At 35.2% G+C, this 23,749-nt stretch overlaps 3 protein-coding genes across 3 annotated transcripts; 2 read left to right on the top strand and 1 right to left on the bottom strand.

Annotated features, from left to right (window-relative positions):
• The first annotated feature begins 196 nt into the window (after positions 1-196).
• Positions 197-3,313, top strand: LOC134651035 (Golgi to ER traffic protein 4 homolog). Its single transcript, XM_063506014.1, has 4 exons — positions 197-465; positions 540-822; positions 1,527-1,837; positions 2,647-3,313. Exons 1-4 carry the CDS (start codon positions 353-355, stop codon positions 2,891-2,893), a joined length of 954 nt encoding a protein of 317 aa, XP_063362084.1. The 5' UTR covers positions 197-352; the 3' UTR covers positions 2,894-3,313.
• A 2,279-nt stretch (positions 3,314-5,592) lies between these two features.
• On the bottom strand, positions 5,593-7,130 carry LOC134650692 (uncharacterized). Its single transcript, XM_063505624.1, has 4 exons — positions 6,740-7,130; positions 6,513-6,604; positions 6,211-6,421; positions 5,593-6,008 (listed from the first exon to the last, which is right to left on the bottom strand). The coding sequence occupies exons 1-4, from the start codon at positions 6,831-6,833 to the stop codon at positions 5,638-5,640; spliced, it is 768 nt and encodes a 255-aa protein (XP_063361694.1). The 5' UTR covers positions 6,834-7,130; the 3' UTR covers positions 5,593-5,637.
• A 611-nt stretch (positions 7,131-7,741) lies between these two features.
• Positions 7,742-9,711, top strand: LOC134650691 (uncharacterized). Its single transcript, XM_063505623.1, has 5 exons — positions 7,742-7,875; positions 7,965-8,092; positions 8,337-8,428; positions 8,612-8,822; positions 9,279-9,711. Exons 1-5 carry the CDS (start codon positions 7,775-7,777, stop codon positions 9,656-9,658), a joined length of 912 nt encoding a protein of 303 aa, XP_063361693.1. The 5' UTR covers positions 7,742-7,774; the 3' UTR covers positions 9,659-9,711.
• Positions 9,712-23,749: the final 14,038 nt, after the last annotated feature.

Genomic DNA, 23,749 nt, shown 5'->3' with positions numbered 1-23,749 from the left:
AACTCAAGTTATATTATGGCGCAATACAATTGTGAGCCTAGGTGACCCTTAATATTCGTTAAGAATTACTGCCAAATTTGTTTCATTTCTGAACGTAACAGGTATGTATTATGCTACTAAATTAAAAAGTGCCTTTTGTCTCTTTCTGTTATTGAATTATATTTAGGTATGAGTACTATGTTGAGAGATGTACATATTCCACTTAAACTAGTTAGTATTGTTTTCATATCTGCCATCCATGCCACCTTCACTATACCAATGAAATGAAACAAAAATGACTTTTCTTAAGGCGTACAATAAGTGAACACGAAATTAACATTTTTAAAGATATACTACCTTGTTGAAAAAAACCATGGCGGCACGTGGGGAAAGAGGTGTTAGAAGAGTGCTGGATAAACTAGCAGCATCCGTAAATTCTGGTCAATACTATGAAGCTCATCAAATGTATAGGACGCTTTATTTCAGGTAGTGATTATCATTTTTATTGCATATTTTGCTGCCTGTGACTGTTGTTTCATGGTGATTGTGTCGTGTTCAAGGTACCTAAGTCAGAAGAAATACGCGGATCTATTAAACTTGCTCCATGAAGGTGCGACATTACTCTTGCAACGTGACCAACAAGGTAGCGGTGCAGACCTAGCAATATTGCTTTTGGACGTTTTGACTAAATCAGAAACACAGCCATGTGAAGAATGGATTGAGAAAGTAGCTAATATATTTGAAATCATGAGTCCAACCATTCCGGAGCGAGAAACATTCTTGACTAATGCAGTGAAGTGGTCAATGGACAGCAATAAAAAGGGCCATCCATTACTACACAAGGTGATTATTATTTAGTTATCTTCATTTTTTAACAAGGTATAATAGTGAAACTTGAACATGGGAGAAGAGATGCACACACACACACACACACACATCAGTTTACCCTCTTAGTATTTAATTACACAAACGGGTCTACCGCGATATAATTTTATTGTTTTTACCTTTAATTTCGACGTTTCAGCTGAGTTGCACCAGCTGTGGTCACGGAAAGACTGACGTCACTGGGATCGGAGAGGTTAATAAAACACCACTAAACTACCCGAAATTAGTTAGTTAAAATGTTCGGGGTAGACAAAGAAATTGCAGCTACCCGTCAAAGTTTAATGTTTTTTGTCCACGGCACGAAACGCAACACTCACAGTAATAAAATATGTGTACAAAACGCGAGAGTTTAAAGTGTTTTACCCTCTTAGTATTCGTCAATGGGTTGGTTTTCAAATTTTAGTAACAGAAGTCTGCCTTTTCTATAGCTAATGGGTAATCACTATTTTTGTTGTTAATTTACACAATCAGGCAAGAGACAACTAAATAAGTTGAAGTTTCTTTGTGTAATCCCCATAATAAACATACCAAAACACTGGCGACAATTCAAATAACACTTTTTACAGGTAACTTTTTGGAAGCCAAAAATCTCTGGACCAAATGTTGTATTCCTTTGATAACATTTGTATTGAATTCTTATTTACTTTTTTTTTAAATTACAGAAAATTGCTGAAGTGTATTGGAGAGAGAAGAAATACACAGCAGCACACAGGCATTTCCTACACTCCTGCGATGGATCGGCATATGCAACCATGCTCATTGAGCTGCATACTACCAAAGGCCTTAAATCGGAAATAGACTTGTTTATAGCACAAGCAGTGTTGCAGTTTCTCTGTCTACGGAACATACAAATGGCAACTGAGACATTCAACAAATACACTGGATCACACCCAACCATAAAGAATGACAGAGGCCCACCATATTTATTTCCTTTACTCAATTTTCTTTGGTTTCTTTTACGTGCAATTGAACAGTAAGTAATAAATTATAGCTGGTCAACCAAACCTTGTCAGTAAAAAAAGGCGCGAAATGCAAATTTTCTATGGGACCATATCCCTTCGCGCCTACATTTTTCAAATTTGCCGCCTTTTTCTACTGACAAGATCTGGTTGACCAAGTATATGTAAACTTTTATTATCAAATACACATGAACAAGTGCCACATGAGGTGTCATATAAGTGTCTTTCAAGTGCACTTTCAATTCAAATTTGAATTGTCAAAATAAAAATTCAATGGGAGACCTTTCTATAGGCCTCTGGCCGGCTAGAGGATTAGCCCGTCAACTGCCTTGTCCTGTATACGTCCCAGACAATTTGGAAGGAACAGTTCAAAGGTTATTAATTCAGTAGCAGATTTTGGACAATGGCATTCAAGGGGTTAATTGCATTTATGAAGAGTGGTAGGTCATACACAGGTGCATTTTTATTCTTACACAATGAGCAGAACTACTTTATTACATCCTACGCCATTGCTTGTTACGGTATAAAAGCTGAGCTCATGTTTATCCCTGGAACTTGGTTTTTGTGGAAATTTTTAAAGTGAAAACTTCTTTAGTGGCGCTGTGCACTTTATGTGATGGGGAAAAAATGTTAAGCATGGGTCAATTATACATAGTGCTGCAGACATTTTGGACTAGTCATTGAGTTTTCACTTCTGAAAACTGGTGTCACATGGGAGTGCCTATGGAAGGTGGGCGAGGTTTATCCTATATGGCATATTGAAACCATAGTCTGATCAGTTTTCCAAACTAACAGGAGTTTAAATATAACTTTTTGTTCACAGGAAACATGCAATTCAATTTAAGATATTAAGGAACTGGTATGCAATTAGTATAAAGCGTGATCCAAACTATTCAGTGTATTTGGATAATATTGGACGCATCTGGTTTGGAATAGAGATTCCCCACGATCCTAAAAATGCCAACTCAATGTTTGGTGGGCTCCTCAAATCAATTATTGGTGAAGCAGCAGACAGTTCTGACGAAGAAGAGTACATGGGCCACAACACTTCAGCTCCGGACCTAGATTGAAAAAATGTATGACAAATAGCAGGATAGGGTTAAGTTTGTATAAATAACATATCAGCTTAAGCTGTGTCCATAACAATTGAACATCTATTTATATTACAACCATGTAATAAGTAGTAGGTACTTACATTGGTATAAGGAAATCAGTATCTTTAACAGTTTTAACTTGACAATTTACATTTTGGCAGAAAATTAAATGAAATTCGACTGTTTTAATGAATTCATGACTCTTCCATTAACATCATTATAATTCAATGTTTTACGATGTTATATTACTGATATTTCCAGTAACCAATTGATTTCTATTTACAATTTTATTGTGGGTACTACTAAGTTATAGCTGGTTATAGTCACTGCATTCAGAAATTTGCAATTATTGTTAGCAAATAGGGTGGACAGAATAATAAAACGTATTAATTTGAAGATTTTTATTCATTGCCACTACCCTGCGTAGGTATTCGTCAATACATTGGTATAGGTACTATGTATAAATCTCGGGTAAAATCTGAACAGAAGGCCTACCGCCAACATCGAAAATCGTGTCCTTCCTCTATTGCTCGAATATGTTAGAGCAGCGGTACTCAACCTTTTTTATGAGGGCAACAAAGGCGGTTTTGCCCCTTGTATGTGTATCTATCTCATAGGATCACTTGGTGGGCCACCTAAAAAAATATCTCGGCGGGCCGCAGGTTGAGTACTGCTGTGCTAGAGCGATTTTCGATGTTGGTGGACTAGGCGATAGCTAGGCCCTCAGGCCTAGAAACATAGATTTTTGTGCATTTTAGCAAGCTAAGTATATTAGCAATATTAGCATTCCTTAATTTTTCTGCCAATTACAAGATTTAGTTCATAAAGGTGTTTCAATGTTATCCGATCCGAGCAAGAAGTTAGGTAGGTACCGAGATTGAATCTACAGTCAGCAGCAATAGTTGCTAAACGGGCGAGGTGTTCAAAATGATCTTGACGCGACTTTATTGTTAAGAGAATAAGGTCTCATTTAGACGGGCCAAGAACTCGCATGCGAGTTAGATTACATTGCGTCGTTTGTTTGGTCTGGCTGAATTGATGTAACCTCAATGGTGCGCAATGTAACTAAAACCTTATACGAGTTCGCGCGCCGTCTAAATGAGCCCTAAGAGCGCGTCAAGGTAATTTTGAACATCTCACCCGCTTAGCAACTTCTGCTGCTGACTGTACTACTAATGATATCACATGCGTATGTCGATACGACTACAATAGGTATAAAAATAAATAGTCATATTTATTTCATTTTGGTGAGTAATAATATGACACACTGTACAACTTCATACAAGATAACCCACCACAACGCTTTGTAATTAGGTTTTTTCCCAGTTCCTTAGTTTCTGTTTATTATATTCCCATTTACTGCAAAATGTTTACAAAGAATGTCTGTAATTTTAGGTACAAAATTAGTAAAATTACATATAGCAGTATTTTATAGTTTTACCCAATACGATCGGTCGCTACCAATAGATAGGCGAGTGTAATAAAAAACGCTTAATTTGTTAATAATGTATTGCGAGTTGTAAGACTTGTAAGCTGTCTGTGACTTGTCAATGAGATAACTGAGTTACGTAGTAATTAATTAATTAGTACATAATAATGTATACGTAATGTATAAATAATGTAAATTATGTATACGTAATGTATAAATATTAACTACTGGGAATAATTTTTCCCAGTAGTTAGCACTGGTAACAACTTGGTGGTAACTAGTGGGAATAACCCGTTTAATTACACACTTATAGACTTTACACAAATACAATTATTATAGGTACATATTAGATGTGTAGTCTAAGAAAAATCGTGGCCACGAGCTTCAGGCGGCTGAAGGAGATGGCGTTTTGTGGTAACTGAATTGCCTAACGTCAACTTTTGAACCAGAGTTCCAGAGAATTTATGGGGCCCTACAGCGCCATCTACATTAGCGGTCATATTCAAAGCATGACTTTTTGCAGCTAATACAATCATTGAATCTGTGGTATACGAGAGGGCAGATGGATTGAGGACTTTGAAGTGAATTATTACACAAACTAGTAGATGGAGTAGGTACTTACTAATTGCAAACAGTACCTTAAAAAACTTCTTGATTAACCTTGCAGATGGCTGTTGAACTTTCTATCAACAAGAAAATGGAAATTCATTTCAAAATGAGGCTGCCTCTACACGACAAGTAGTCGTGTGCGTGGCGTCAACTCTGCCTGTCTACCGCGAAAATCTAAATGTCGTTATCTGCTCTGCCTCACTGTCAATCTTTAATAAGTTTTTGGCAAAAATTTCATTTTTGGTACAAGCTTTTATCGCTGACTGTACTTTTCTTATGACAGACAACTAATACTCATCGAGACAATTCTAAAAACCCCTAACACAATTAGGTTGCGTTGTTTCATCACAGAGTTCCTATGGCCACCTCCTGTCTCCATCATCAGATCAGCTCGATGGTACCATAATATTGCATTGTCACCCGACTTACATGTGTATGCAAAATTTCAGCTCAATCGGAAACCGGGAAGTGGATCAAATTTAACTTGCAAGATTCCATTACATAGTTACATACAGGTCGACCTAATAAAAGCTTGTTAATAAATGAGCGATACTAGCGATAGAGAAGCAAATAGACGAACGAACGAAATAAATTATTCATGGCACACCCTCTGATGTGGATATAATATACATAGATACCTCACAGTCGAATTATATTAATACATTGAATATGTAATAATAATTTATAAATCTTCAATTACAAGATTAGTTACATCACGTGAAAGTTTTGCAAATGTTATTGTCTGCTGATGTAGACCTAATTTGATTTTCCTTTGTTCTAAGTCCAAGGCTTGTTTTACCAAAAAACGATTGAATTCGTGAACATGAGGATGATTTAAGAATTCCTCCACATCCATCCACTGGCATGCTTGTATTTCTACATCAGATTTAGTTATTTCTGATGTTTTAGCTTGGAGCTTAACTACAACATAAATATCAGAGTTACCAAACATGGATCTGTGTGAATGCCTTAATGTTATCATGGAGTCGAATGCTGTCTTTATTCCAGTTTCTTCCCATACTTCTCTCATGGCGGCATCTTTTATATCTTCATCTGAAAGTTTAATATAATGTTTAAATATATTATGGTTACACCAAGTATAACAATTAAATGTTTCAACTGATTAGTATGACATTAATAGCTGCATCAATTAATTTTTACTGATAAAATATTTTTTCAGCTAGTTAAAATAATTTATTTTCCTATCCTTAGATGCTTTTATAATTTACTAAAATTAATTTGTATTTTAACTTACTCCTCTCAACATAACCTCCAGGAAGCTTCCAGTGCGGGTAATCAATGGATTTTTCTTTTACAATCAATATTTGATTTTTGTCATTGAACACCATGCCACCTACTCCGAGGTTTGTGTGACAGGCTGGAGGCAAGTTGTGAGAGCAATCTGTTGGTAACCACTTGTACATCATCACAAAATCATCTCTGGCATGATGAAAGTTAAAGCCATCCTAAAACAATATCAGTTTTATGAAGTATGTATAAGTTTTCTTAATTTAAAAAAGTTCTCAATTTATAAAATAAAACAAATGGACAACTCACATTGGCTAGTATTGGCACCCATGCAGCATCCTTTATATTGACTTTGAACCATATGCATCTCTTCCCTTCCTCAGCCCATTGTCTGAGAGAGTCTGGAATATAAGCAAAGAAATATTTATAAAAAAAAACCTAAACCATAAATCTCTTCCAGGATATTTACGGAAAGTACATCAGAATAATAAAGCTATTTAAGTATTAAGCTAAAGCATTCAAACTGTATGACTCACCTATTAACTGGGTTGGAAATAAACTGGGATCACACGGCTCTTTTTGTGAATCTATTGTCACACCGTTGTATCTATCTATTACACCATTAAACATTTTAGAAGATTTTTTTATTTATTTAATATATTCGTAAAGCGTAGAATAAATCAATACTATTTCTTAATTAAATATGTTTATGTTGAAATACTTCGCATTTTGCGCTAAAACTATTTTTTATAATGATATCTACTATGTGATTGTACAAGATGTTGTTTAGAATAGATAAGACGTCGGTAGCCTTGAGCTTTGACGACAAACTATGCGCATGTTAATGGTTTTAATGATAAAAATGTTTTAGCTCTTCAAAATACGAATCACACAATTGTTGAACACAACCTACTCAAAAGTTTATTTTGACAGACTGACGAAGTTTGACGTTGTTTGTGTGTTCGGATACTCACCACGCATTCACCACGAAACAGGATCTAAAGGCCTTGTCACACAATCCTATATTTAGCATTCTAAAACCTATTTTTGGGTTCTATCGCGATAAATAGAGCCCGAAAAATATTGTAGTCTAAAATGAGAAAGGCTAGTGAAAGGTATATCTTATCATCAATAAATAATGTTTTTTTTAATTTCATATAAAATATAGTCTCACAAGCCAGCTTTGTTCGTCGCAAAAGGCGGCAAAATTTTAAAATGTAGGTGCGAAGAGAGGACTTTCCATTGAAGTGTTCGGGATGAACTGTGACTACACTACACCATAGAACATTTGGATTTCGCGCCTTATTCTACTGACAAGTTGGGTGACTTGGGTGTGTTTCAGTATATTCTTGTTTATGCTTGTATCATGAGTATTCGAACTTACAAGAAAGTAGTTGTCAATGTCATCATAGTAGCGTCACTGTCACTAGTGTCATCGTGAGAGTAAAAGTTATCCGTGGCTGTAGTCATATGAAATTGAAACCAAATTATTTAAATTAATTTTAATTAATGAACCTAATTATAATTTCATATATTTTAAGAATATTAAAAATAATACTTTTTTAACCACCATGTTCAACCGTGTTTTGAGACGTTGTTCGGTTAACATATCGATACAAATTAACTATCAAAGTAAATTTATTAACAATAACAATAGTGGGCGATTAATGAAGTATGCTCTGACTGGCTCTGTATTTAATTTCTTTTTAGTATCATGTCTCATGATTTCATTGTACTATTTGTAATCTTAACTTGTTTTAGGGGCATATGCTGGTACACAATGAGGTCTAAAGATCTTTTTCAAGGTGAAAGTGATAAGTTCAACGGTATTACAGTAGATACTAAGAAAGAAAAATGGGAAATTTCATCACTTGAAGCTAAACTTGATGGTTAGTTTTAAACTTAATTATTGTGAGTTTTTATTTTTCTCTTATTGACATTGAATACCTTAATGCTCATAAAATAATATGTTTTATATGCATTCAACATCTTAAATAAATAGTAATATTTAAAATGTTCTAAAACCGCGAAAAATTACATACTTAGGTACCCACACAAAGTATAACATTCTATAAAGATATATTAGTCATTATTTGCAATTTTATGTCCATGACTTATCATCTTAATTTTCAGAATCACTTGCACAGTGGCGGAGCAATGGCAATAGATGTGCATGGTTTAAAGTGGACATCAAACACTCTGCAATAGTACCTGTACTAGCACAAGTAAGTTTGCATCATGATACAGACCTAATCCCATTTGTCACTGTTTACTTTTGAACTCTATCTTTCAAATAGAATTTAGTATTTCTACACCATAGATTGCAAAAAAGGCACAAATGGGAATAGGTGTAGTAATACTACTGTATATACATCTTTTTTGATAACTCAATGATAACTTATTCTTAGAAAGGTTTTAATTTCCATCATGCCAGAGATAGTTTTGTAATGATGTACAAATGGCTGCCTACGGACTCGGAACCTAACCTGCCACCGGCCTCACATACAAACCTCGGTGTTGGTGCTCTAGTCTTTAATGGTCGTAACCAATTGTTGGCCGTATCTGAACAACATTATGATTACCCACATTGGAAGTTACCAGGAGGATATGTTGAAAGGGGTAAGCAATTCTCATTTGAGTACCTAAATATTTATCATATTGTCTGCATGTGTACATTTAAATAAACTTACGTAGGTACATGTTTAAGATTATCACTAGTCAAGTTATAAGATGTGGAATACTTAATCTTTAATCAAAAGACATTTGACCTAAGTTCAATAAGCATACTCAATGAAGTTTTCCCCTAAACAGTAAACTTACAGTTTTAATCAGATATCATGAGATCAACATTAATTTCATTACAAATGTGTGTTATAACAATCCATATTTTTCATATTTATTTACTAAATAAATCAAAAGTTTGCTAGTTCTAAGTGGAGTTCATCCATCAAACAATTGAGTTACTAATACAAAGTTGCAAACAAAATAATGATGAAATTTTTTATTATTCTTGACTGTCACATACAGCTAATTTATCATAGAGATGTCTCCTATTTGTGTGATTTTATTTTGTAGGGGAAGACATAATAGATGCTGCTAAAAGAGAGGTTAAAGAGGAAACTGGTGTGAATGCAGCCTTCCAATCTTTAATCACATTGAGGCACTCACATAACATGATGTATGGTAATTCGGACATCTATATGCTATTAATGATGAAGGCGCTTACGGACCAAATTACCATATCACAGAGGGAAGTGAGAAGATGCCAGTGGATGGATGTTGAGGAATATACGAATCATGAACATGTGCATACTTTCAACCGAATGATTGTAAACAAGGCTCTGGAGTATAAAGATAAAAAAATGCAACTCAACCTACAGAAGAAAACTGTAAAATGGGCGACAATGGTCAGAGAAATGGAATTTTTAGAGGTTAAGGATTTTGATTATAAGTAAGTGTAAAGTACCTTACCGTGATACAACACATACCGTGTTGAGTGTTCATTAAATTATAGTTGCATAATACAGGTAATTGTACAGTAATATAAAGAGAGGACATAGTAAATAATTATAAAACTCAATCATCAAATTATTTCAAAATGGTTGTAATTAGCTGACTGTACATAAAATTGTATGAACTGTGTAAATAGTAAATAAATAAATATTGCAAACCAGGATGCATTTGTGTATTTCCCTTGCCCCTTATGAAAAAATTATTACTGGAGATCTGTAGACTGATTAGTGATCACAACATTTTATTTTAAAAAGTGATTTACAATTGACTAAGCTGGTAATACTTACTCATTTAATTAAATTATAAATTACACCAAACATTCCAAAAACACAAAATAAAACAAACTTTCAATTAGGTACCTATATAATATGCAATTTTGTCTTTAAAAAAATACAATTAATAAAGGAGGCACTTAATGTTAGATGTCATATATACCTCATACACCTACATAGATCATTGTTATAAACTTTAGGTATGCTATGCGGGTTAATCCCGCTAGTACCACCAAGGTGTTACCAGAGGTAACAACTGAGATTTTTTTGTCATATTTTATCACTGGGAAGTGGGAAATATTGAGAAAAAAAATCCCACCCTATTCCCCAGTAGTTACCACTAAAATATTCCCGCCTAGCTACGCCACTGCCGTTTAGCCTAGCCTGCCAAAGACTAGACAAACATTTATTCACGCAAAATTAATACGGATATTGTTTTCCAGTAATCCATAAATTAAAGGCTTAATAAAATAAATATATATACAGATAACTTAGAGCCTACATTTTATTGAGAAAGTTTTTATTGTTTTCCTCGACGCAGTAGAGCGACCGGGGCAGGAACTTCTGGGTAACCCGCTTCCAAGATATCACCATCGATTTGTTAGCTGGCAGGTTCGTCTGAAACAATTAATAAACTAATTATGTAGGGCCTTTTTAACAGATGACATAACTACAGAGCAGATGCCACACTATAGCACTTAAAATGAATAAAAAAATACATATTTAATAAATCAAAAATACATAGGGTAAATCGTCTATTGCTTGTCACCTTCCAATAACGACACATTAAGTATATGAAAATGGCTAAAATAAGAATTCTAGAGTTAGACCAAGACAAGTATGCAATGATTTTGATAGCACACGCAGTGCATATTTTATGTTTATTTTATGGCTTCTCTACACGATGGGCCAGCGCCGGCCACTCCAAGGGACGCATTTATGCGTTAGAGGGAGCAAGTGATATTGCTCTCTCATTCTACCGCATGGCTGCGTCCCTTGGAGTGGCCGGTGCTGGCCCATCGTGTAGAGGAGCCATTAAACGTCAAACTTCTAAGAAATACGGAAGCCTAAAAATGACGTATCGTATAGGTAACTATAAATATTAGAATTGTCAACTAAAGATGTCACGCACGGCAATGCTTCCTGCCACAGACTTGTCATTTTCGCGCTCGCGCTTGACAGACAGCTGAAGTGTGCGAAAGGGAAGCCATCACGTATATGAACATCGCATGAGTGCGAAAGAGTTAGACTACAAATGAGAAAACGTGACCATTTTTGAGTTTGACGACGGCCGCGGACGGCCAAGAGCGTATCACCGTAATTTTCAATTTGAAAAATATACACAAATTCGGAAGAAAACTATTTGATAAAGTAATACAATGAAGATAGTGTCTTGTAGTGTACCGGATTTCAGTGTCACGGGGCCAAATAAACCTAGCAAATACTTATTTCAGAGGAATAATGATATTCCGAGCGAAATTTTCTTAACGATATTTTGTCAAATTAACAGCATAAAAAGTGTAAGAAGCCGGTTTATACAGTTGATTATAAGTTTTTCTTCCTTTGTGTGCTAATATTTTATCATATTACTCAATAATTTAAAATATTTTGTGTAAAAACATAAACTGTTACTTTACGCTAGGGCTTGACAAAATGTTCAGATGACAGTATCGATAACTTGTCGGTATGTTAATAGCTATGTAATCATTTCTTCACAAGACATAATTAAGATATTAACCTTTATAACCGACTTCAAATAATAACGATTGTTATACCTTTTTGAAGGTGCAGATGTTTAGCAGTAAATTTAAACTTCACTTTCCAACACAGTAAGAGTTAGACCAGCCATTCTCAAAGTGTGTTCCGCGGAACCCTAGGGTTCCGCGACACCCCTGCAGGGGTTCCGCAAGAATTTAGAATAATAAAATAAGCATAATTATTGTGCTTATTAATAAAAAAATACACTTCTAAAAACTATTGTTATATTGTAGGGTTCCATCAAGTATTTCGCTTTCCAAAAGGGTTCCGTCAAAAAAAAAGATTGAGAACCGCTGAGTTAGACTAAGATAAGGCTGTAACGATTTTGATAGCACACGCAGTGCATGTGTTATTTTATACATCATAATGTCGTAGAATTTTAACGTTTAAAATAACACATTTGAAAAAGTAGTCGATAAAGCAATCAAACACCGACAGATTATTAATATGTTGTAACATGACATCACTATTTTTGATCTCACATAGACAATTTACGCACACACTTGCATTTCATTTTTGGTCGCACTTTTGAAGATTGACAGTTGTTCTTGTCTATTCTAATTCTATGCTTCCTGCACGATTAAAAACTGACGTGGAACACACGTTAGTTCGCGTCTGCGGTCAAGTCGGGTAAATTCTCGTGCAACCAGTGTAATCTGACCTCGTGTTCCATGCAGTTAATGCATTTATAAGAACCTACTGCTTAATCCACATGGGCTTTGACCCGCCAGTGCTCGGTAGAAGATTGGAATCCTGGATGTTCGTGTTGGTGTGATTGTTGCTAACAATGCAGTGATTTAAGATCAAATTACTTACACGAGTACGTACAGTCAGCAGCTTTGAATGATCTGCACAAGAAACAGCATCCAACTTTTTTAACCATGTCGATAAGGTAAATGTACTGGTGCTCCACGCGGTACCAGTACATGTCATCATCTTGAAACTTAAGTCATTGTCAATAGAGGTGACAGCAGGGTGTCATCTATTGGGCATTAGCATGACGACCACTAGTACGTTTACCTCATTAGTGTCATTACGCGAGATGGGTTGGGAATCAAGACCAATTATTTTAAGCATAGTCATAGTTTATGAAAATAGAAATACCTAGAAAGAGTTCCAAAAAGTGGCCATACCTATACAGATGGTCTACTTAACCGATGCGCAATGAGCTGCCAGAAACCAAAATCGTCAGTCACTACCAATTGGTACCTAATACAGTCGGCAGCAGAAGTTGCGAAGCGGGTCAGGTGTTCAAAATGATCTTGACGCGACTTTATCGTAAAGAGAATAAGAGCGTGTCAAGGTAATTTTTAACACCTCGCCCGCTTAGCAATTTCTGCTGCTGACTGTACCTACCATGCACAACAAAATGAGCAAAAATGTCTGACAATCTGAATTGTAGACCTATGGGGCGTGTTCAGTTATATGCATTCCGTGACACTGACAAGATAAAATTATATTATAACCATGTTTTAAAAGCTGCATCTAATTAATAATATGGGCCCGTTTAACCACTGATGCACTTAAATTTACATAAAAAATCTCACTTGCCTTGATAAGTAGGGTCAAGGAGGGAAAGTGGCTCGGTAAAAAAACCGGGTTCAGTGGCTCACTCAATCTAATTTCAACACGAGAGAGGCGATATTTGGGCGACTGAGCCACTATCGAGCTGAGCCACTGTTTCCGCCTTGACCCTACGCTATCGCGTCGTTCGCGTGTTTTCATAAATCAATACATTTTACTAAAAATCTTATCTAATCTAATCCTAATGTTTCTTGTTATCTCAACTAGGTATGAGTCAAGCGTAGGTCGATTAAGCTGTTTGGTTATTCCTGCTCCATATAAGGGTTGCCAGGTAAGGGGAAGCGAATTATCGAATTTGAGTGTCAAAATGATCGTAGGTACCGGTGAACAACATATCGTATATGTTACACCAAAAAAATACATCAATCACATCTTTTGTTTTGCCGGTCATACATCTGTAAGAATGTACATATTACAATTAATAGATTGTAATGTGTGGTAACGTCCCACAATAAAAACATACTTATATTAACATTTAACCCTTAAGTTACTTGCAAATTAAATATGTCCAAAAAAAATTTTTTTCTTAAATTGCGCAAAAATCGGTTCTACTTCATTTGAGCATGTTCGTGATAGTTCCAAGAACGGTTTAGAGGAAATTTAGTCATTTTTGACGCCTTTGCCTTACACCCAAGGAGGACCCAATACTATGTATAGTGACATACATACATAGGTACATAATGCTTATTGGATCGTACATCGTACTGGAGCCCAATTTATCGTACGTACAAGTAGAAGGCCCCGGTAAAGTATAAAAATAGTTAAATAAAGTTATTATCGCAATATAAAAATATTGCAATACCTTTATAATGACGTGTCAGTCATCTCTAATTAGGCACCTATATTAGGTAAGTCGGGCGCGTATAAGTGTATTTTTAACTTAATCGTTAACAGAAAAATGTATTCTATTAGCATGTACCCAAGGGTATTTATGCTCTACGTTTCGAACGTGAAACGCATGCCGATTTGTAGGTTCTTACAAGTAACAAGTATAATCTGAGGTAAAAAAAATTATAAGCCTGAGCCAGCTCTTGTGAAAAAGCTTGTGAAACAATGTCCGTATTTTTAAAGAACCCTAAAAAGTGTCTTCATACTCTTATGTCAAATACAATTTAATACAATCAAAACCTCACCTGCGTCTGCTGTTTTTCTCCATTTTTCAAGGTGAAATAAAGTGAGAAACTCATGAAACACAATTTCAACGTCAACGCCACGGCCGCCACTATTATAAACGCGTACGTCATTGTTATTATTTCGTTAGTTGTCGGTTTAACACACCATAGGACGTAGCTTGTCTGTTGCGCGAATAACACTGCGAGTTGTTACAACACAGCATCGGCCGAAAGTCGCAATGTTGATTTTTGATCGAAGTCGACTTCAATGGCGACGGTGGCTGCTCCCTAAGAAGTATTAGAACTGGCTTCATGATTTAATTTAATATCATTATTATCATGATTTTATTATCATAATTCATGAGAGATATTATATAGGTATCATCATAATAATTTGTTGTTGGTGTTATCTGAAATTAATTATAGTGAAAGAGAATATCGTTTTAAACGTTTCTTGAAAATGAAGAAACGCGCTTGGTTTATAATTCTGGGAAATCCTCCCTAACGCAAATTATAGAGATAGTTGTAGAGAGCTATCAGGGGACGCGGCAGTGCCCCCGCCAAGACGAACAAAATAAGGCGGGGCACTAAGTACCTACCTTTTCTCGAACCGTTTCGTCTCATTTTCAAACCCTCATAGATTCGTCCCAGATAACACCAGAGAGCTCAAATTCAAAGAAATAAGATGAAGTTAGGATCGTTATCCCGAATATTTGAAATACATTAATTTTCATAAAACTTTAAATTTTATCATTACCTAAAATATGACGATTCGACCAATCACTGACTGACACAAACCTCTAGGGTAATTCCACTACTTCGATGTCTTAAAAAGCTGAAATTTGCCATGAGGCCTAGCATTTACATACAAAGCTGTACCTTTTTCCACCCTGAAGTCCTGAGATGTAATTTACCTACCGTAAGTAAGTCCATCAGACAGTCTGGCACATAATAGGTAGGTAATATGATAAGAAATTAAGTTTACGTCTTCAATAATGTAATAAAATGCAATAGAAGATCTATGAAACGGCCAATCCATCGTTTATACCTAAACCAAGGTGTCGGTTACTAAAGTATCATTCAATAGAACTTGCTAACTATGTAAACAAAAGTTACTAGTAAATGTCAATTAGTCAGTGTCAATTTTAGTATGGCGGTTTGTTTACATAGCAAGTTCTAATGAATAACATTTTAAAGTCAGAGCTTAGGGGCTTGGCTTTCCCACTATGTCCGTTTTTAAAATTGCCGCCTTATTCTACTGACAAAGTGTGTGTGTCTGAGTATACCTAAGAATAATAATATCTTTAAAAAATATTAAAACAACACATAATTAGTGAAAAATGTCAAAGATTTAGATTAATACATATACTTAAGGTTTGTCTCAGTTCAATGCAGTTATTTTTGATGTGAAAACTTCTTTAGCGGCGCTGAGCACTTTTTGAGGCGGGGAAAAAATGATAAACTCGAGACAGCGTAAGGCGATGACGTGACCGTAAGGGGCGTAAGGCGATCACGTGACCGTAAGCCCCGTAAGGTGGCCACTCATAATTTAAATGACATTTAAATCAATAAAGAAAAACTCAATGTTATTTGACATTTAATGTTGCGGACTTCTTTTCAAGACTCTTACCTATGTTCAAATTATTTGACGTTGTCATGGCAGTATGTAAATAAACATGCAATGAAAAAGTGTGATCTTATTTGAGAATGATAATAATATATAATAAATAAATAGAATACCTCCGCTAAACGTACCTATGTATCGTGTTACCGGGCGTCGGTAACATAGTGAGGTGAGTTTTCACTTCTATCGGCACTCCCGGAGTGCAACCGTTGTTGATTGTTTTTAATGGTTTACTTTATGCGGTTTATTGTCCCTAATGTTATAGTCTGCTCCTTCCGCGAATACTTTTAAGGCATCATGTCAGAAAAATAATGTCAATCTGTAATTTTCCTCACTAGTTTTAGTTTTCTGTCATTTTACTTTTATTATTGACTAAATATTACGTGCTAAGAGTAATAAAATCCAACTTTACCCACTTAACATTAAACTAGTTTATTGTTATCACAAGATATACTTGACAGTTGATTGTTTGATATTGAATAGATAAGTGAAGTCTCCTATTATAGACTCATGATCAGTAGGTATCTCATAAATTAGGCCCATTTTCTACAAACTTGATATTATATGTAAAAATAATGTCTAAAGATTTGCACCTATATTCTCAAGTCATGTCAAATACTTAATTATGGCTACCTAAGTTAATAGGGTAATTCCTACATATTTAATAAAGATGGGCAATACCTACTTCAAATTATAAGAAACTTAATCTACAAAAAATATCGCCTATCTTGGGTAGCTAGGTAGGGCTACCAGACATTCTCAGGTGTTAAAGATTAGATAATTATTATGCTCACTTCTTCTCGATATATATTGAAGTACCTAACTTCTAAGTTGACCAAGAAATAGTATGAGGTTTGTTAAGGAAAATAAATTATTTAAAAACAAACACATAATCTGATAAAATGGTTTTACTCGTACCTATCTGCAAAATTGTAAAAAAAAAAACTTGCGAGTGTGAACTTGGGGTGAACACTCTTGGAGTTTACATGGACTTGGCTCTTTTACTAGATCATTAACTCTATACCGGCTGTCGATTGTTGTTAAACGGACATACGAAGCAGCCGTACGAGGCCCCGGCCCCCGTAATTACATTTTCCGCTATTGTATGCGACTGTATACGTGGTAGGTATACGTTTATTACCTATGCAGCCCAAATTTTGTCAAAGGAATAAAACCATAAAATGTATGTTGTTGTTTTAAAGACACCAAGGTTTTATATCAAAAAATATCAAAGGCTAAGTGAAACGTGGCAGTTTACGTGATGCATAGGTATACCAATGCCTTTAAAATGTACAGAGCTGTTGACTGCAACTAGAATCAATTAACGAGATTCGTAACGGTTTACGCGCAGACGCTTGCGGCGAAAGGTACCTAGAGTTAGACCAAGATAAGTCTGCAACGATTTTGATAGCAAACGCCGTACAAGTGTTATTTATAGGTCATAAATTATTAGAGGTTTGACGTTTAAAATAAAACTTTTGCACTGCATGTGCTATTAAAATCGTTTCAGACTTATCTTGATTTATATAACTCTATCGTTTACATAATTTATTAGAGACGAACATATTTAAGTACCAAAATTGTCAACGATTTTTGACTCTTTTTAATTATTTACAGCCACAATGGCCACAATCGCGTATCGCAGATGATTTCAACCATGCCTATTTGATCATAAATAACGTAGCGTTTGTCGTACTCGAAAGCAATTGCAGTTTTAGTGTCCACTTTGTCTGTATTATAGAGTTATAATATTTTTGTAAACAATGAATACAATAGCTACATTATTACTTTTACGAATTACCCATTCATGCGCAATATTGGATGCTAAAGCACGTGAGATATTAAAGATTCCCAATTCCCATTCATAATTAATCAATTAGTATTTTTTACAAGATTGAAATTTGAAATGGTTGAACTTCACGGCTGTCATCTTGTCAGGAAATTTATGGAAACCTGGAGAAGTCGAGGGATCTCTTCAAATATTATAGGCAGCTCTGACTAGCGCCTATATAATAGTTATTTAGATATTTTTTACTGTAAGTCGTTTATTTGAACCCGAAAAGCGCCATGATGAAGTAGAGCTATTTAGTGAATAGGGTAACCTATTTGAATACACTTGTTAGATATGTATTTTATGAGAATTGTAACTTCAAAGCCCGATTTAGACGGTTCAAGAACTTGCATGCGATTTTTGTTACATTGCTAACTACAGAGTACCTACAATGGATTCAGTTGATCGATCAAAAACCGCGATGTAAAGAAAATAGCATACAAGTTCTAAATGGGGCTTTTACATCCTTATGCTTATCCTTATCTAAAACATCCTTATGTTTTAATACTTTTAATAGCTACTTAACAATCTAAATAAATATTCAGCAATCGGATTTTATCAGTCAAACTTAACACAGTTTGATAAACAAAATAGGTACATAGTCTGTTCGATATATCGATCCGCGATAATGAATGCAAGCAATCGAGCATCCTCGCCGGAAATTAGTATTCGCCGTGTATGTCACGTGTCTCGAAGGTCTATTGTAGACATATTGTAGAGTATTTGTTTATATTGAGTAGCGATAAGGAAGATAAAACCGTCTTCATGGTAATACACAAGGGCAATGAAAACCCTTTCCTTATCAGCAATACTATTCGCTTAGCACTTTTGCATACAAACTTCTTTGCAGGGGCGGGGCACTTTTTTCTGCAGCTGACTTTCTTTGACTGTGCACTTTCGTACAAAGGCATCCTCCTAGCGTAGCCCTGGTTTTTTGCCACGGCTCATGGAGCCTGGGACCTGTAGACTCTGTAGTGGCAACTAATCCCAACAATTGGCATAGCCGCTAGTTATAACGAAAGCTACTGCTATCTGACCCTTCTACCCAGAGGGAGAACTGAGCCAGTTTACGATTAGTTCGGATTCCTCACGCTGTTTTCCCTGAGGAAGCTGTTCGGATTTGGGGGCTATTTATTACTTTTGTGTTTTAAGTAAGTACTTAATTGCGATTGTGCCAACGGTGCAAGCTAAGTAACTAATTTTGAATTAATCTATCTTTCCGTTTTAATTAATTGACCCAAATTTAAACCCAGTTTAATATTAGCAAGTATTATTAATAGTTCGTCTCGCTCGCGCGATTATTTTGTAGTAGGTTGAATATAATTAAATAGCTATTATATAGGTAGGTACAAACCTCATATTTGTTCTTCAATGTAAACGTGCGACATGTGAATGTGTCCGAGATGGTTTGCGTCTCCGACTCCGCTAGGCTCTCCGAATCTCATATTACGATCTTCGGTGTTTGCGTCGTATTGCTGGTCAAAGTCCTCGACTGAAACTGTAGTGGTTGTCTCTGAGTCTATCGAGCTTCTTCTGCTCTCCTGTGGAAAATAAATAGCAATTTAATTGACCCCTTAGTCGAAGATTATGCTAGGTATGGCTGCGGAACTGGTGGCATAAGTATATCATTTGACTCAATAGCCCGGTTTTACGAAAAAAAAAACGCGCCCGTAATGCTGTCGATATTTGGGCGTTTTCTAAAATACATATTGAAAACCCGATTCTCACAGATCCTGGTGTTTTTGGGTTCTTTCACCTCAGAATCACTAGCATATTCAATCCCGATGATAAAAAAACTTGTCCCAAAAATTTGTATGAAAATTGTACATTCCACTACGTCACGTAATTAAAAATTAAAAAAATTCTCATAATAAAACGTGACGTAATGGAATGGACAATTTAGGACATCTTTTTTTAATGGATGTATGGAGAATGATGTCAATTCTGAGTAGAATGAGCCCAAGAATGTCCAAATTTGAAAGAATCAGGTTTTCGATATTTATTTATTTATAGAAATCATTTTCTTAATCATAATAACAGATGATACGGTCAACTTATGTTCTAAGTTCTAATGTATGAGGAAGACAAACAAATTATATCCAGCTTGAAACGAATGTAGTACTGCTTTACGCACACTTTATTACACTTTGTCAATTTGCCATGCTTGGTCTGACTCTAGGTTTCTTTGTATGCGTTGATTAGATGTATTTAATTGTCATAGGTACGTTATATTGCTGTAACATTTTTATAAGGGTCCTAAATAACTAAACACTCCAAATTAAACGGTAACACGCAAAAATGTCTATTATTTATCTTTTAATCTTTCCATTTGAAGCTCCAATTATAAATAAATATTTGGGGACAATCTTACACAGATCAACCTAACCCCAAACTAAGCAAAGATGGTGCTGGTACTATAGGTACTAGGCGACGATATACCTACATTACAATTTACATATGCATACCTAAGGATTAATTTTATTTTATGTATAACGTACCGCTTTGCCGGTTACTCCCTTATTAACATTTAGCAGCAATACCATTGCAATTATTTTGCTGCTTGCCTGACAGAATATCACATATATACCTACCTACTACCTAGTACCTACTAATGAAGTAATGAAGCAATTATAAAATGTGTATAGGATTAGAATAAATTTAAAAGTGGAAAAATTACTGCCTCGGGTGAGACTTGAACTCACGGCCTCTGGATCTGGTTCAAGTCTCACCCAAGACAGTAATTTTTCCACTTTTAAATTTATTCTAAGCTTAAATAGCATCGTTCGCAGACGTTTTTCCTTGTTAAAAATTAAAATTGTGTATAGGATGTTTTATAAGTACCTGATTTTTATTCCACAATGTAAACAATATCGACGCAGTCATGAACACAAGTTTAATTACAAAAATTACGCTGACCACTGATATGAACACCGCTTGATACATGCTTAATTGCCCACAATTGAGTTATATTCGAAGTACGATATGAAAAGAAAACACATTATAAATAATTTGCTTCATCAGTCGAATGAAAACGTCGTTTCCTCACGTATGTGGGCGTTACTCGTTCTGATACCATGGATTTCTAATTGGGGTTGCGTAGGTAATAATTATGTAATAAGTTATGTCGATTAATATCAAATTGTATTTATATTTTATTCCTTGAAATAAATTACTCATTTTATTAAATCCATTCTAATAAAAAAAAAAGAAATTAAGTAGGTACATATTTAACTACACAATATGTATAAGTACCTACTTTATACACTTTTTTTGGTGCTCAGAGCATCCCGTCATGCATGCCATATTATAGACGTGTAGCGTTATATTATATTAGAGTTTGCGGAATACGAATATTCGCACGAATGTTCGGTTTAAGTACATTTTACCGAACTGAATATTCGGCCGAATTATTTGGTTCCTCTGTAACATATCATTATAGTAAACCGTTTGTAACCGTTTCAATTACATTAGCAGCTAAAGATGAATCGCTTCCTAGGCAATTCCCTACAAACAAACAGGTCAAAAGGCAAGAGACTCACAAATTATAACATTCCAATTAATCAAAACATCTTCTATGGATTCAACATTCTCAATGAAGGGTGCTTAGTGCAATCATGGGTTTTAATGACAACGGGAAAACGTAACCTGATCGAAGAGAGTTCCTACTAGAAAATTCGGTACGAGTACAGTCACCTGCTATAATATGTTACACAACGAAGGCCGCAAAAATATCTGACACGGTCTTATTTGTAGAGCCATAAGAGCGTGTCACATGTTTTTGCGGCCTTCGGAAAGTAACATATAATAATATGTTACTTTCCGAAGGCCGCCTGAGACCTGCAATAGCAGGTGACTGTACATTTTACAGTGTTGTAACAAACAAGGCAACCTAAGATATGTAATAAAAAATATTTTCCGAATATCCGCTTTTACCGAATAATTTGGACAAATACGAAATATGCCGAATATCGAATAACACCAATCTCTGATCACTAGTAGTAGGTACAATAATTATGAAATCCAAAAATATGTAGGTATATATGTAGTATATTTTGCATAAAATTATACTTTACGTTCTGAGAAATCATAACGAGCTTGCAACATAAAATAAATCTTGAAGTCAACCAAATAATAAAGCGAACCATAGTCCGATCTTACCTCAGCATACCAGTTACCCAAAAAACCGAGCGTTCATCCCACTTCGTTGAACACTTTGCGACAACATCCAACTTACGCTTAACTCTTGTTATCGTTTGATTATAATTACGATAACGTCCTATAATATGATGATTCACGTCACCTTGTTTTAATAAGATTGAAGAAATAAATAAACGTTGATACCATGTCGACACTCTTTCTGGACTATACTTAAGGTGACAGTCCATTTCCAACCGCAGCTGCACTACTGTTCATTTTACTATGGAAATTGACAGTAACAGCGACGCGTTCAGTACCAATAGTGCAGCTGCGGTCAGAAATGGAATGTTACCCTTAAACATAAACGCATCTGAAATGTGGAACAAAGAGTAAATATTACCAACTTGGCTCTATCTGTATTCTGTACCTACCTACACTAAAGTAAATATATTTAAATGAAAGATAAATGACGTTAAATAATAAGTACTTACTTAGGTACATTTGTATCCTCCATGATATTAAGATAAGTTCGCTTTTGTACTGCCTATCCTGTGCCATATTTTTGTTTTGATACAATGAAGATTTTATACATACATACATATTAATGAAATAAATAATGTACCTGTAATCCTACACTATGTACCCTCTTTTTTGTTACCAGAGTAATGATTTCGCTTAAAGTAGTATACAGTAATAACTTCCCGTCCGCTAAAACAGGACAATAATGGTTTTTTTTTTTGTTTATTTGAGTTGGACCATACAGAAGAATTTCACGTACTTTTTTTGCTACAATAAGGTGAACATTTCCGGGCATAGTGGAGAAAAGGAAGATTACAGGCTCCTCTAAAGTCTATTTTTTTATTCGGTAGACTGAAATGACAGTTAATAGTATGAACATGAAATGTCATTTCATACTATTAACTGTCATTTCAGTCTACCGAATAAAAAAATAGACTTTAATAGCTACCAATTTTTTCCCTAACAGCTACTGAAATACACTGTTGAAACAATAATAGTCTAGTATCGATGAGTGTAAAATAGTTGCTATTAACAAAACGTCAGGCGTTGGGCTTGGCGGCGCCGCCGTCTGCTCGGATGACAAATACTCCTAAACGACGAACGACACATTGACGCAAGTAAATCGGAAACAATTTGTACAGACACTGTAGAAAATAACGGGTTTTTATAGGTTACGTAGGATTTATGATGCTGCTTGGGGACAGGATAACCTATACAGGTTACACAGGGGATTTCCTTCAAATCCAGGAATTCCTTGTAACCCGGGAAGCTATGCGCGCCAGAGGATGTATGTAGCTTGTTAGGTCCTAGGTGCACACTATTAGGTGCTATTAGCACTCGCTAGTGCTAGTTACTCGTTGTGAAACTTAAATAAACATTTGAATCATTAATATGGATTAATCCCAGTTAAAACTTAAATTTTCCTTAGTCTTATCTACTCATCTCCCTTAAGCAAATATAGAGGTGACCGTTAAAATTATATTTACTTAAACTGAAAATATATAAAATATATGTTTAGAAGACGTGCGTTAATATGTGTTTAGTTGCAGATACGGCGTTATTGGTAGTTTCTAAAACTACACAAGCTGTATATTAGGGAGAAGCTCGCTTTTTTTAATTTACCTTATTGTTTATTTAACTAAGTGTAAAAAAACTTAATACCTACAACATTCTTTTCAATTTAGTAATATGTATAT

This window comes from Cydia amplana, chromosome 9 (assembly GCF_948474715.1).
Source record: "Cydia amplana chromosome 9, ilCydAmpl1.1, whole genome shotgun sequence".
Classification (NCBI taxonomy): Eukaryota; Metazoa; Arthropoda; class Insecta; order Lepidoptera; family Tortricidae; genus Cydia; species Cydia amplana.
This window is presented reverse-complemented; position numbering and strand designations above follow the sequence as displayed.